Source organism: Phodopus roborovskii, unplaced genomic scaffold (genome assembly GCF_943737965.1).
Source record: "Phodopus roborovskii unplaced genomic scaffold, PHOROB, whole genome shotgun sequence".
NCBI classification, from domain to species: Eukaryota; Metazoa; Chordata; class Mammalia; order Rodentia; family Cricetidae; genus Phodopus; species Phodopus roborovskii.
The window spans coordinates 15,154,582-15,167,997 of record NW_026126558.1 but is presented as its reverse complement, the minus strand read 5'-3'; the positions used below and the strand labels follow the sequence as shown (position 1 = coordinate 15,167,997).

The 13,416-nt window shown below is 41.4% G+C and overlaps 1 protein-coding gene across 1 annotated transcript in view; it reads right to left on the bottom strand.

Annotated features, from left to right (window-relative positions):
- Window positions 1–1,765: 1,765 nt before the first annotated feature.
- The window catches only part of Adamts18 (ADAM metallopeptidase with thrombospondin type 1 motif 18), a 135,537-nt gene continuing 123,886 nt past the window's right edge, over window positions 1,766–13,416 (bottom strand). The window contains exons 18-22 of the mRNA XM_051201501.1: window positions 10,900–11,104; window positions 8,231–8,413; window positions 7,120–7,323; window positions 5,112–5,259; window positions 1,766–1,955 (exon numbers count right to left, since the gene is read on the bottom strand). Of these exons, the coding sequence (XP_051057458.1) occupies window positions 1,840–1,955; window positions 5,112–5,259; window positions 7,120–7,323; window positions 8,231–8,413; window positions 10,900–11,104 (856 nt within the window). The 3' untranslated portion in view covers window positions 1,766–1,839. The remainder of the gene's footprint in view (window positions 1,956–5,111; window positions 5,260–7,119; window positions 7,324–8,230; window positions 8,414–10,899; window positions 11,105–13,416) is intronic.

Here is a 13,416-nt window from a genome sequence, read left to right as displayed (position 1 = left end):
AAATTAACTTGGGAACAACTGACTTGCTCAAGAATTTAACAAGTTTCAAAGATAAAGAAACAGAATACTTTATTATAAAACATAAAATAATTAAATATTACACATATATACTTTGACTTTTCTCTATAATCCATGTTTTTTTTTTTTTAATTCAACATTTTCCCTCAGAATGTCACTTACTCGGAGAAGCAAGCAAGACACATAATAGGCTATTAATAAATTAATTCTTTCCCATAAAATAATAAAATGGTAATTATATAAAGACTTCCCACTTTTCAGAGAGTAAAGGAATGGTAGTGTGGTATTACATTCTTTTTTCTCTCCTCATACCAAAATGGCTATGGGAGGGCCAACCCAAGAAGGCCAAGCTGTTACTTTTCACTTCCATGGCATCCAAGAACTAGTGATTCCCAGTGGGATGGGGACAAAGAATGTTGTTAAATTTAACAGATCACTCACTGTCTAGCTGGTTCTGCTGAGCTGACAAACCCCTACTTGAACCGAGACTCAGAAGCAGTACAAATGAGTGTACAGTCATCAAAGAAATTGGGGGGATAGAGTAGTATCATATAAAAACATGCCCTGTAGAACCACTTTTCAAAGAATTACAGGGGAACACCGACTTGCAAGTTACTCTGGTTTTGGAAAACAGAGCGGTATTTTTCCAATTGAGAACAACTTTAAGCTTGTTAATGCCCATCAACAGCTGGCTCCTGGTGACCAAAAATCTCACCTGAGGCATGGTGAAGTACTGTTCTTCATGGAAGGGTCTTGGTGAGTTATAGTGTATTAATGTAGCAAGAAGACAGATTTTTCTCTGGTCACTGTCTTTTTTTTTTTCCTTTCTCTTGATGAGATGACCAAGTCCTAGTATGAATTGAAACTTGTCAGTTGGTAGGAGAAAACCACAAGCAACCTTTAATTTTCGAAGCATTCTGATAATATGTATGAAGCATTATAAATGGTAGGCTTCCCTCCTTCAAGATGCTATTTTACCAGTTAGAGCCTATTTTTACCAAAAATGAACATGTCACCAGTTCTTGATCCCAAAGAGCAGGGACCAGACTCCCTCATTCCCATTCAATAAACACCAAAAATTATGAGGTTGATGTTATGTGAAGGGCATCAATGTTTGAGTTTTTTTTTTTTCTCTTCAATTGTGAATTTTAATTACATGGAGATCTTAAATAGCCCATGTGGCCCTGCTTCCAGAATGATACTGGGAATATATTTCAAGTTGTTAATTTCAGGCTTGGAAACTCTCTACAGGCAGAATAGACTTGAAACCAAATAAGCAACACATGAAAATAAACATAAATTGAAGCTTGCCAGTCCAGCAGCAAGCACCCATTGAGCACCTTTTGGTGTCAGATTTTGACACTATAAATTCCAAGTGACTGTAGGCAGAGAGTTTCATCCATGTATTTGATGGCTCTGAGTGTTCAACATTTGACCTGCAGCCTTGAAGGGCCTTTTGAAAATAGATGTCTTTGCCCTTGACTCCTGTGATGTTCAAGGGTATGGGTGTGGCAAGGAGACCCATTCCAAAGTCAAGATTTTTCACTTGGTCAAGATGAAAACTTGACATAGCTCAGTATGATGCATCTCATCTTTCAAATGACAGTGCAAATCAAAGGCTTTAAAGAATAATTGGATTTGTCATCACTTCTCATTGTCAAGTGCTTTAGAGTACCATGTGCTTCTAGGGGTTGACTCAGGAGGTTGGTGGCTATCCATTCTTCAAACCTTGTGGCAGTTCCTCTGGTTTGCAGTCTGGATAAAAAGACCTGGAGATGGACAGGTAAGGTCCTGGTCTGAGGAGGGTGAGCGGGCTCTGGATTAGCTCTTCCTTGTGCATGACCTACAGCACTGTTTTCCATAAAACTTGTGGTTGCAGACCCCGTGCTGAGGGACTAAGTGGCACCAGCTGAAGAAATCAACACAGGATGGATCATCTGAAAGGACACAAAGCATTTAACATATCCCCTAGGACTTTGGTGTTCTTACTAAGATAAGGGCTTATAGAACATATACCTAGGCCCATTGCCTTGTCCCTCTGTGTATTCTGCCCATGATTCAGTTGGACTTTTCCAGGGAAGGATTAATATCTGTGTCTGTTAGCAGAATTTAAATGGGGGACTGATATTAGAAAGGAGCCCTGCCCAGTAAGAGATTGATTGTCTGTATATAGCTTGGCAGTTAGCATGAATGTGAGGGTCCCGGGACAGTACCCTATCAAGGAATATCTTTCTTTTAGTTACTCTCCTCTTGCCTTTGGGTGCACAGCTCTCCTGACTCTTCTTGTACGGGTCCCTCTTGGATTTCCTCTTTGTGACTCACACCTGCCTACACTTCAGTCCTAGATTCTTGTACCCAGAATGCTCCTTTTCATGGTCTTCATATCTCAGTCATTCCCAGAAATCCTTTTCAGATACAAACCAGTTCTTGTCAAGCCTCTTTTCTCAGAGCCTTCCTTCCCGTTCCTCCACAGTTCAAGGTATGGTGATGGCTGTGGAGGCTGAATCATTAGGATCTTAAGTCTGATTCACTGACCTCATCTTCTCTCTTCCCACACCCAGCCACGATTGCCCCTTGCTGGTGAGCCCCAGATCAGTTAACATATACCTTAATCATTTCATTTACATTTCTAGATTATTCTGTTGTTACAATGGAAGTTTTACAAGATACTATAGGCCACTGGAAGTATGAACCTAACCTCACAGTCACTTATTTTGGTGGTTCCTTGATAGAGAAGGTCCTGCTATATACCCAGGACAGCTTTGAACTTGTGGCTATACTTGTACCTCTGCCTCCTAAGTATTGTGATTGTAGGCATATCCTACCATTCCCTTAATTAACCTCACTATTATTAAATGTCTTTAAAATGATTTTATGCGAGTGCTTTATCTACATATATCTATGCACCACATGCATGTCATGACTATAGAGGCCAGAAGAAGGCATCAGGTTCCCTGAAACTGGAGTTACAGGTGGAATGAACTGCCATGTGAGTACTAGGAATTGAACCTGATTCTGAAGAAAAGCCAGTGCTTTTAACCACTGAACTGTCTCTTCTATGAATAGAATGGAATTTTACCAAAAACCTACACCAGCAGCCTTGGGCTTAATGAAAGCCGACTTTAGACCCCTTCTCTCTTTGGTTCACTCCCTGCATGCAGAAAAGCAACAAGCATCATTGGCTCAGTCTTTGATATCCACCCAGCTTCCCACTTCTTACAACCTCCTTATAAAAGAAACCCCTCCATCTCTCCTGGGAAGCAGCAGCCACCTCTCCCCGAAAAGATCCTGTTCTCATTCCACTCCAGGTGACGCACTGTCATGATCTCACATACCCCATGCTTCTTCACCATATCCAGTTAAATTTGATATCGCTGTGATAAGTAATAAGGACCCTGTGCCATTTTTGGTTTGTGCCTATGCAGTCAACTATGCTCCTAATCCTAGTATCGTGCTGTTCCTTTGCATTTGGCTTTCCTTCTTCTGAGTACATGCATCTACCTTTCCTGGAGGCCCTCTTTTTCAAAAGTTGCCTCAATTCTGGGGTCTGGCTTGACCACCTGTCAAATTTGGTTTCCCTACCTCTTAAGGTAGGGAATTTTTGTGCTCCCTCAAGGCTCTGAGATCCTCATAGTTTCCAGATAGGACCTGTTTTGCTGTATTCTTTTATTCCTAGAATCCTGCAGACACACGGTGAGTTCTTCCTTCCCTTTTGGTTTTTCAAGACAGGGTTGCTCTGTAGATCAGGCTGGCCTCGAACTCTTAGAGCTCTATCTCTGCCTCATGAATGCTGGGATTAAAGGCATGCAGCACCAACACCCAGCTCAGGTGCATTCTTGGTGTCAATGATATCAATGAAACAGAGGGATTTACCACACTGGATACACCAGCCTTCTTTTACTGCATACTCAGCAGCTATTGTGAGCCAGGTGAGTATCAGATGCTGGGAAAACTGATTAACAGGAGATCTCCTCCCTCTCACGCCTGTCTGAGAGATGTTCCCAGGACTGACCAAGTGCTAAGGGGTTGCACTTCCTTCTAAAGTAGTCTGACTACAGGGATGGGCAGGAGTGAGAGGGTTCTGTCAGTATATGTCCCATCACTCTAAATGCTAATTATCTTCCATGTAGAATCCCAGTATTGATTAGAGATGGTCCTGTTTCAGCACTACCTACATTACAGTCTCACAGAATAACATAGGAAAATAGGGAAGAAATGATGCCCTGAGCCACAGAGCCAGTCAGCTGCAACTGAGATGGGAAGTGATGCAGGTGGGATGTAGGCCCAAGGAAGCGGGTATCTAACACCAAAAACTGGAAAAAGTGGCCTGAGATTGGGAAGCCTTGGAAATTTGTGATTGTATTGAACAAAAAGAAATCCCAGCAGTTGTGTGTTGGAGAAACACTGATCTGTCTAGGAGATACTTTCTGGTGTTTGTCAGAATACTTTACAATGACTTAGACTTCTAAGCATGATTCTGGATTACCCATCAGCACCCACTGAGACAACAGGACAATGCACAGTCAATTCAATGGGTTGTAAATTCTGTCTTGACTAGTAAAATGTGAGCTCTTATAGGACAAGTTTTATTTACTTTTATACTTCCACTGATTAGCAAAAATCACATTTTTGAGGGAGCGTCGCATGTAGCCCAGGCTGGCCTCAACTATGTAGTCAAAATGGACTGAACTTCTGATCCCCCTGACTTCACCTGCTAAGTGCTAGAATTACAGATATGTACAACTATGCATAGTTTTATGTCATGTTGGGGATAGAACCCAAGGATTCATGCATGCTAGGCAAGCACTCTACCAGCTGAGCTACGCATCTCCATCCTGTAAATATTTCATCTTTTTAAAAAGAGAATGTTGTTGAATGAAATCCTGCCTTTCGATCATGTAGACAATATGGTATTGGCAGGAACTGCCTCGGGTTGAGCCTTTCTCACAAGTCTAAGAATGCAGCCCCATGAGTGCTGATGGCACTAGGATACTATAAAGTCAAGTAACATACAAACTGCACCACTAACAATCATGAGGTATGGAAAAGTTTTCTTAAAACTGGTGAAATTGATGGTGCATAGCATCTTTTACCTCTCTTTTCAGGAGCTGGACAGAAGTTTGTATTACAGGCTCGGAGCACTGGTGGCTTCTGATGGAGCAGACAACTTGAAGAAGGCCGGCCTTGCTGCACACAGTGAACAGATCGGGTCTGGACACCTCCCCCACAGGTCACCGTGCACTGCCAAGGAGGGAGGGAGAAGGGAGTTATACCTGCTCAGCTGAACAGTGTCCTCTCTGAGGTCAGTGGCATCAAACAGAAGGAAGCTTGATATTTATGACCAAGACGCCTACAGGTGACCTAGTCCTCAGCCAGGCCGAGGCATACAGTCCTCATCTATTCAACCCTCAGTGAGCTCTGTGGTCAGGCTATCAGAAAAGTCTTGGGCAAATGCTATTGCACACGAGGGTGTGTCTCTAGTTAAGGGGACTGAAAGGAGGTAGTCTCCAAAAGTAGCATCAAAAACTCAGAAACAAATCCAGACATGGCCAGGGATGGAGAACAAAAGCCCAGGTAATCTTAGCCTGGATGGGGGTAGTTTGATACAAGGGCCATAAAGGACGGCCTAACCAGAGATATTTTGGAATGTTGTCTAACTAGATTCTGAGGTATCATGGTACCTAACAGCTAGTGATTTCACTGTCCAATGAAGCAGAATCTAGGCTCCAAGTTTCTTTTTGTCCCAATGACTACATGGAAGGTTGATAGGTCTTTAACAAAAGAATGGAAATGTCAGGGGAAATGGTGGCCCTTTAATAAGATCATTGCTGTTTGCTTTAGAGGGGACTGCAGACAGATGAGAACACTATCTCATACAAGTATCATTGTATGGCCTGCCATTAGGAAGGAAAAGGGGATTTTTTTTTATCCTAAGAGTATCTCTGTATAACAGCCCTAGCTGTCCTAGAACTAGCTCTGTAGACCACACTGGTCTCAAATTCACAGAGATCTACCTGCCTTTGCCTCCCAAGTGCTGGGATTAAAGGTCTGCACCACTACCACCTGGCAAAAAAAGTTTTTGCAGAAAGAATATGCATTTAGGAATATTCCAAACAATCAAATACAGACATGATTGTCATCAACTTGTCTGACTCTGAGGTTGCCATTGTTTTTTAAAAATACACAATAAATATTTGGGTCTACAAGTCAGCCTTTATTATAAAAAAAAAAGTGTCTGAGGAGGAAAATATCTGGCTTCCTGGCAATTGTTGGCTGACTTCTGATCCCATACACTCATTCATATAACAGTACATGATTTCTCCACATGAAAATGTCTTTATATACATAGTGATGGGTTATAATGGCTTTCATAAACCTCAAAAAGAATTTCTAAATAGTAAATAAAATTGCAAACTTAAGAAGCCTATAGCAGTGTGTGTGTGTGACCATGCCTAGTCAAATAAAAATATTCAATTTCCTGTATTTTCAGGAATTTCAGGTATTTCCTGCCATTTTTAATGTACCTTTCTATATTATACACAGGTACTACCAGGGCCTTGTTTAATGGTAAGCTGAACAGCTGTTGTGACATCAGTTAGTCCTGAATTAGTGATGTTCCAAGGAACATAACCAGTGTTCCCAAGAAAAAGATGTCTCTTACCTTCCTCATGTACGATACTGGGACAATAATGGCTACTGGAGCATTAATGAAAGGATAAAATGAGAAAATGCATGAAGATCACTAACAGAAAGCACAAAGCAGGGCTTGGCAAAACTTAGTTGTGTCCAGAAACATGCTCTGAAAACCAGGGGTCAGGGATGGAGAGCAGTGTCCCCAAAGTGTTTGTTTTAAGAGTAACAACCAAATGAGCACAATATCACAGGCTTTCTAGTCAGTACTTTCCTTACTCCAATTTTCTAGGTCTAAAGTGTGTACCAGACTATACGTGGTACCTTCCTAGACTCTATAGAGGGTGGAATGGCTAGACTGATGCTAAGCATCCGAAGTCTATACAGTGGACAATTGTTGATGGACTTAGAACAATGTTCCTGTGCTACATCTCACTTGAACATCTGTTTCCTAAGTCTGCATCCACCTACCTGTTGCCACGGCGATGAATACCACCCTGCTACCATGCTGTACAATGGGCAAGCCCTTCTGTTGCAGGTTTCTTCCAGTTCCAGGTTTGGCTTCTTAATGTTACGGCATCTCCGCTCTGGGAATGTTATGAGTTTCCCCTGCAAGGTCTTCTCGCTGCACTTCAGTTCTCTCTTCCTCACACCCAAACCACAGGATGTAGAACACTAGGAGCCCAGAAAGGAGGTATAAGGGTACAGGGCTCCACAGTCAAATCTGCTGAGCTGTGTGCCCACTTGCTACAGATGAAGAAATAAAAGACTAAACAGCACTGAAGTGACCTTCTCTTCTCCAGGTTAGGAAGAAAAAATCTGTTTATCTGGGATGAGGTACCATATGGATATGTGAGACATAGGCCACCAATTTACTCACTTTCTCAATGCCCCATGCATTATGTTGTAATCATTTAAAATACTCCATTCTTCTTACTGACGGACCAGAGCTGGGCCAGTATTGGAGTGACCAGGACTACTTGAGACCTCTGAGGAGTTGTAGTTTAAGCCAATGAATGAAAATGATTGAGGCAGAACCATTTTTTGAATGAAAAACTTGCCTGTTTTTTATTTTACCTTCCTTTTCTTGGTTAGATCTATTCTAACACTGGTTAGATCTATTCTAACATTGTGTAATACTAGGGGGAAAAGAGAAAAGTCTGAAAGAGAAGAGACTGTTTAAAAGTATTATATGAGGTCTGGATGAAGTGAATGTGTCAATCAATGCATCAGTATAAATATTGTACATTCTGAAGGTGATATGCTAGCACCATTGTAAAGATGAAGAAAGGCGGTCTAGCCCAATGTTACTCTCACAGTGCATATTGATGGAAGGGTGCAGGGGTTATTGGAAAGGTCCACTCTAAATGTGGGTGCTACTAGCACAGGGGCCAGGGTCCTGGACTGAATCCAAAGAGAAAGCAAGTGGAGAACCTATGCTTATCTCTGTCATTCTGTAACCATGGAAACAATGTAAAACAGCAGTAAGGAGGTACCTGGCACATACATGTACAGAAAGGAACCATGTGGCTATGGTTGAGTGAAGGAGCATAACCTCCCAGTTGTGTGCCTAAATTCATACCTCACTCCATGAAGATGTGATCCACTGGAGCCGGTTGTTTTTGGGGCATCGTCCCAGCACACAGCCCTCCTGTGTTTCAGGTCTGGAGCTGCCAGAACACAGGCTCTCTGGGAGTGTCTCTGCTGCAGAGTTTTTACAAAGGACTTCACGTCTCCTTACTCCTCGTCCACAGGTCTTGGAACACTTGAGAAGAAGAAAAGGTGCCATTTGCAACCATTTCCGACCTCATACATTATGTAGTAGTTTAAAACAGTCTGTTCTCTTTTAGATTTCTCTTTTTCCCTCTTAAGATTTCTCTTTTTCCCTCTAGTATAACAGTGTTAGAGTAGATCTAACCAAGAACAAAGACAGGCAGTTATTCAAAAGTGCTTCAGTGTCAATCATTTTCATTCCTTGGCTCAAACTCCCCACTCCTCAGAAGCTAAAATGGGACATAGTGTACTACCCGTGGCTGCTTCATCCCCCCAGTCTGAAGATGAACTATGCTCATCATGAAGCAAAGAATTTTCCAGACACAGGATACATTGACTCAGAACTTTATCTTTTTGCCATGAGCCTTTGTTTAAGGTGTACTACTGTACCACCACAGGGAGCAAAGCAGACGTTTGTACACACTCAATGTGGATATGTACAATACTATCAAAAAGAGTGAGATCCTTACTTCCTAAGAACTTTCTTTGGGCACGGTGTTAGCACAAGCACTTATCCAAATCTTTATTCTGGGCAATTAACTTTTTTTAAACACCTTTCTTGTTTTGGCTTTCCCTGAGAGTTCCATGAACTAGATAAGATGTCAAAGAATTAACCTAGGAACAGCTAAAAACACTTGTCAAGATTTCTTATAGGACCCTGGCTCCACACAAGGATTGTCTTGGAGGGCTATTTATCCATGTTGATCTTTATGGTCTTCTTTTCCTCTCAGAAGGATCAAATTATGTGGCCACTCAAACCTAGACAATAGGCTGGGGCATAGTCCTATATGAGCTTAGAGGATCACTGTAAATTCTCACTCTACAATCTTAAGGGAGATGGTGTTGTGATTAGCACATTGTGGATAGCAGAAACGTTTTAATATGTTGAATGTGTAAATTGGAGCCTGCATCACACAACTGTCCATCAACATTATGAGTTCATTCCTATCATCTGATACAAAAGAAACATAAGTTGGTAAATGAATCTGATGTCTAATCTTGGGAATGAACTATGGAACCTATCATCACTCTTTCACATAATTTCTGAACAGTTAATAAAAATCTTACTCTTGCTTGAAATTATTTTTCAACAGACCAAACTGTACATTGACCACAGAAGTAATCAGTTTATTGCTGTGACCCAGTCTAAGAGCTAAGTTGTTTTTGGAAACAAATTTTCTTTCATGTCCATTACAGAACTACTCTGGTATTTACAATTAACCTTTAAAATAAAAAAAAAAATTCAGAATATTTTCATGTGAAATCTGGAGTACTTTAAGATGTTCTGGATACTCTATAGACCCCATTTTCTTTGGTCCATGCCCATCACATGTGGCTCCATCAGACCTTTGATTTTTCCATTTGCAATTCTCAATTGCAAAGAAAGATTAACTCAACATCATATCCTACTTAGACTTTATCCTTGCTAAACAAACTATTTTTTTAAACAAAAATTTTACAAGAATTATTGCCATGTTCAATGTATCCCCACCTACTCCTGGACCCTTATTTCCTAACAAAAACAGTCTTGATATAAGAATCTTCCCCTCACCTCTTCTGGAAATTTGGTAGTATATTGTTAAACTTAGTGTCTAAGGGAAAGCATAGTATATTGTTAAACTTAGTGTCTATGGGAAAGCATAACAGACATGGAGCTATTTGCCATTAACTAGCATTGTGGTACAAGTGATAATGCTTTATACTATCCACCCACACAGGCTAAGATAAAACTCTGGTGCTTATCCTGTGTTTGGAGGAGCTGTTTGTACCCTGGAGGACAATCAACTCTGTCTTCCAGATGCCAACAGGAAGGACTCCTTCACTTCTACAGTGTCTCTGAGATGAACATACATGCAGAAGAGAACATCTGATTTACAGCTGAGAACATTCATGAGTTGTGCACAGCAGGTAATTCCTATTCCATGCCTTTCCTGGCCCCACCATGCTATGCCTTGTGACAACTGCAAACTTGGTGTGTGGTTCTTTTGTATTTTTAGCTCTATAGCTTTGCTACTGAAGAAAAAGTTAGAACTTTTTCTTGTTCTTTTTATCCCATTCATCTATCCTCTGTGTGTAGAGGTCAGCAGATGACTTGCTGGGATTGTATGAGTCCTGGGGCTTGTTAAGGTGGCTGGGCCTGGTGGCAAGTGCCCTTACCCATGGGACCACCTCTCCGTAGCCATCACTTTGTTCCAATCCCTTTCTAGCTATATTCATAGACTCCCCTGAATGGTCTTCATGCTAATTTCTGAGCCACTAAGGAGGAGTGCAAGCTGTGGTATATAAGGTCCAGAACTTCAGGTCACATAAGAACCATTAAAAAGGTATTAATTGAAATGATGATTCCCATTAATTTTCTGCCTCATTAATTCATAAATATGAAGATGCATGGAGCTGAGCACCTCTCAGGTAGAGAAGTCACCTATATTTCCACCACCTTGGTTTTTCATGTAGACCAATACTAGTGGTACTTGTTACCTGAGACCAGGGCCCGGGGCTCCATTCTGGAGGGCAGGCATGGCTGTTGCATACTTGAACCTGAGTGGGTGTGCTCACTGGGCAGAGAGAATGCAGCACAGCTTCCTCCTTCTGGAAGGGCTTCTTCTGCACGCACTGTATCTTCCGGCTCTGCTGGCCCCCAGCACAGGACTTACTGCATACACTCCATTCACCTGGCAACCAACTTTCAGAAGACCCGAAATTAATTCCTGTGAAGTCAAAGCTTTGTAGTACTGCTTCTCAGGCAGCAAATGAGAGAACCCCACTCACTGTCCTTTTATGGATGTTGAATCACACAGGCACTGGTGGGGGCAGCTGTAAGGAGACACATTTAATCACCTCAAGGTTCTGGTGAAAATACATTCTAGCCTTCTATGTGGAAAGAAACATACTTTCTGAGCAATTGAAGCAAATTTACTGAGCTTTAAACTATGCTGTCAGAGACCCAGGCACTGGGGTTGGAGACATGAATGAGAGCACATTCTTCCCGTGAGGAGGACTACGACACAGTGAAGTGATGGATATGTGCATCAAGACAAAGCTTTCTGAAAGCTTTCTGATAAGTACTGTGACTTCCCCAAGACAAGCAGAAGAGTGAGTAGCATGGGAGGGCAGGTGTCTATCTAGGAGAGGGACAATGCTCAGAGGGGACCTGCAGAAGCTGTTTCTAAGCGGCAGCTACCCACACTCCTTCTCTAGATGGTCTTAGAATTTACTGATGGATCAGAGAGCTAACCTCATGCCATTTCTTTAAAGATCGCCACACATAATTTTCCAGATCTAAGTCATAATGCATAAATGCCTATCCATGGAAACACTCTTTTTTTTAAGAATTACTTTTGACTGGCTGTGACTGGCTGAAATGGTATGATTTACAGATATAACATTAAAATAAAGAGCCAGCAGATATGGCTGCCTCACATTTGACTTGCAGCAGTGATGTCTACAACTTACCTTGAGGTATGACTATGGCAAGTACTGATACTTTTAGAAAATAATACCAAATGAATAGCCAACTGTGCATTGGTTAGACCGCAAGAATTTCATCACCTTCCTTAATCTTATTCCCCTCCATACACCCGTTCACTAGTTCCTGCCATAAGCCTTTATGGGTGAAATTAAAGCCCTTCAGTCTAGAGAATTAACATGAGAGTACTAGAATTATATGTGTTCTTTAAAAACAAAAAAATCACAAAATTCAAACCATTCTATTTTTCAAAGACAACATATAAAATAATTCCTCGTAGCTATATAATTTTTGTATCTTACACGATCTTAGAAAACATACTTTGAAACTGCAATTTCATCCTTTGAAATTACAATTTCATCATTTGCCTCCTCCCAAAATTGTGTTTTTCTATCAAACTCAAGTTTCTTTCCTATGTGACAAACATGGTGAGTTTGTATGTATACATGACATTTTTGGGTGTCACTCAATTCCATTTTTGATTCCCAGTGGCATACCTCTCATCTCCTCCTCTTCTAGGTATACACTCCAGGTTGTCCATCTAATCCCTTACTGATTTTTAATAGCTAACATTTTATAGCACAGGGCTTTGCATCCCATTCCTTCTGTGCCTAGCCATCATTTCCATTCCCCCATGGAAGGAATGATGGGACCATATGGTGTCACCTCCACATTGTACTTCTAGCTCAGAGCCTGACACAGAGTGGGTGAGCCCTTATGACAGGGTTAATGCAAGTAGAAGTAACAGATTTGGTAATGTTTTTATCCTTACGGTTCTCAGAGTCAAGATCCTTTTTTTCTAATCTATTGTTGGGGAAGAGCAGCCCTTGAGACTGTCCTTTCTCTGAACTGAATACACTGACACTGAGTAAGCATGGAGAAGAGAGAAAGCAGAAAAGCCCACCCAGGGCACCAGCTTCACTTTGCAGACTCTGCAAGGGGGCTGTCCCTGATTCCATACAACAAGCTTATTTTTCACAGAACACAAATCAGCCCTGCATACAGTCTTCAGGGGAGGCTAGAAGTTGTGGATGACTTCAGCATGCTCTTACACAGATGTACACATGAAAGAGGCCCTGTCTTTTGATAGATGGTCTAACCAGTGATAGGAGGATGTCCTGAAATCAGAAACTGTCAATCAAGGGGTGTGAGTCTGTGTGTACACATTAGTACACATACTATAACCACTACCTAAAGAACAGATGAGCCCATGAGAGCCAAGAATGCTTTTGTTAATTGCATCCTAGGGCCCCTGAGGTAATTCTTAGAACCATTTATTTCTTATAAAAAGAGGAAAACTACAGAAGTCTCCCTATGTTCTGTTTTTTTTTTCCCCTCTCTTTGTAGTCATGGTTCAGTTAGCCTTAGAATCTTAGAGGGAAACTGGACCTACAGGATTGGTGGGTATCTGAAACCCCAAACAATTATGAGAAAATTAAATATTAGTTTATACACATAAATATTAGTTCATTCGTGCACACACACACACACACACACATACCTGTGTTATCACAAAGTCAGTACCACTT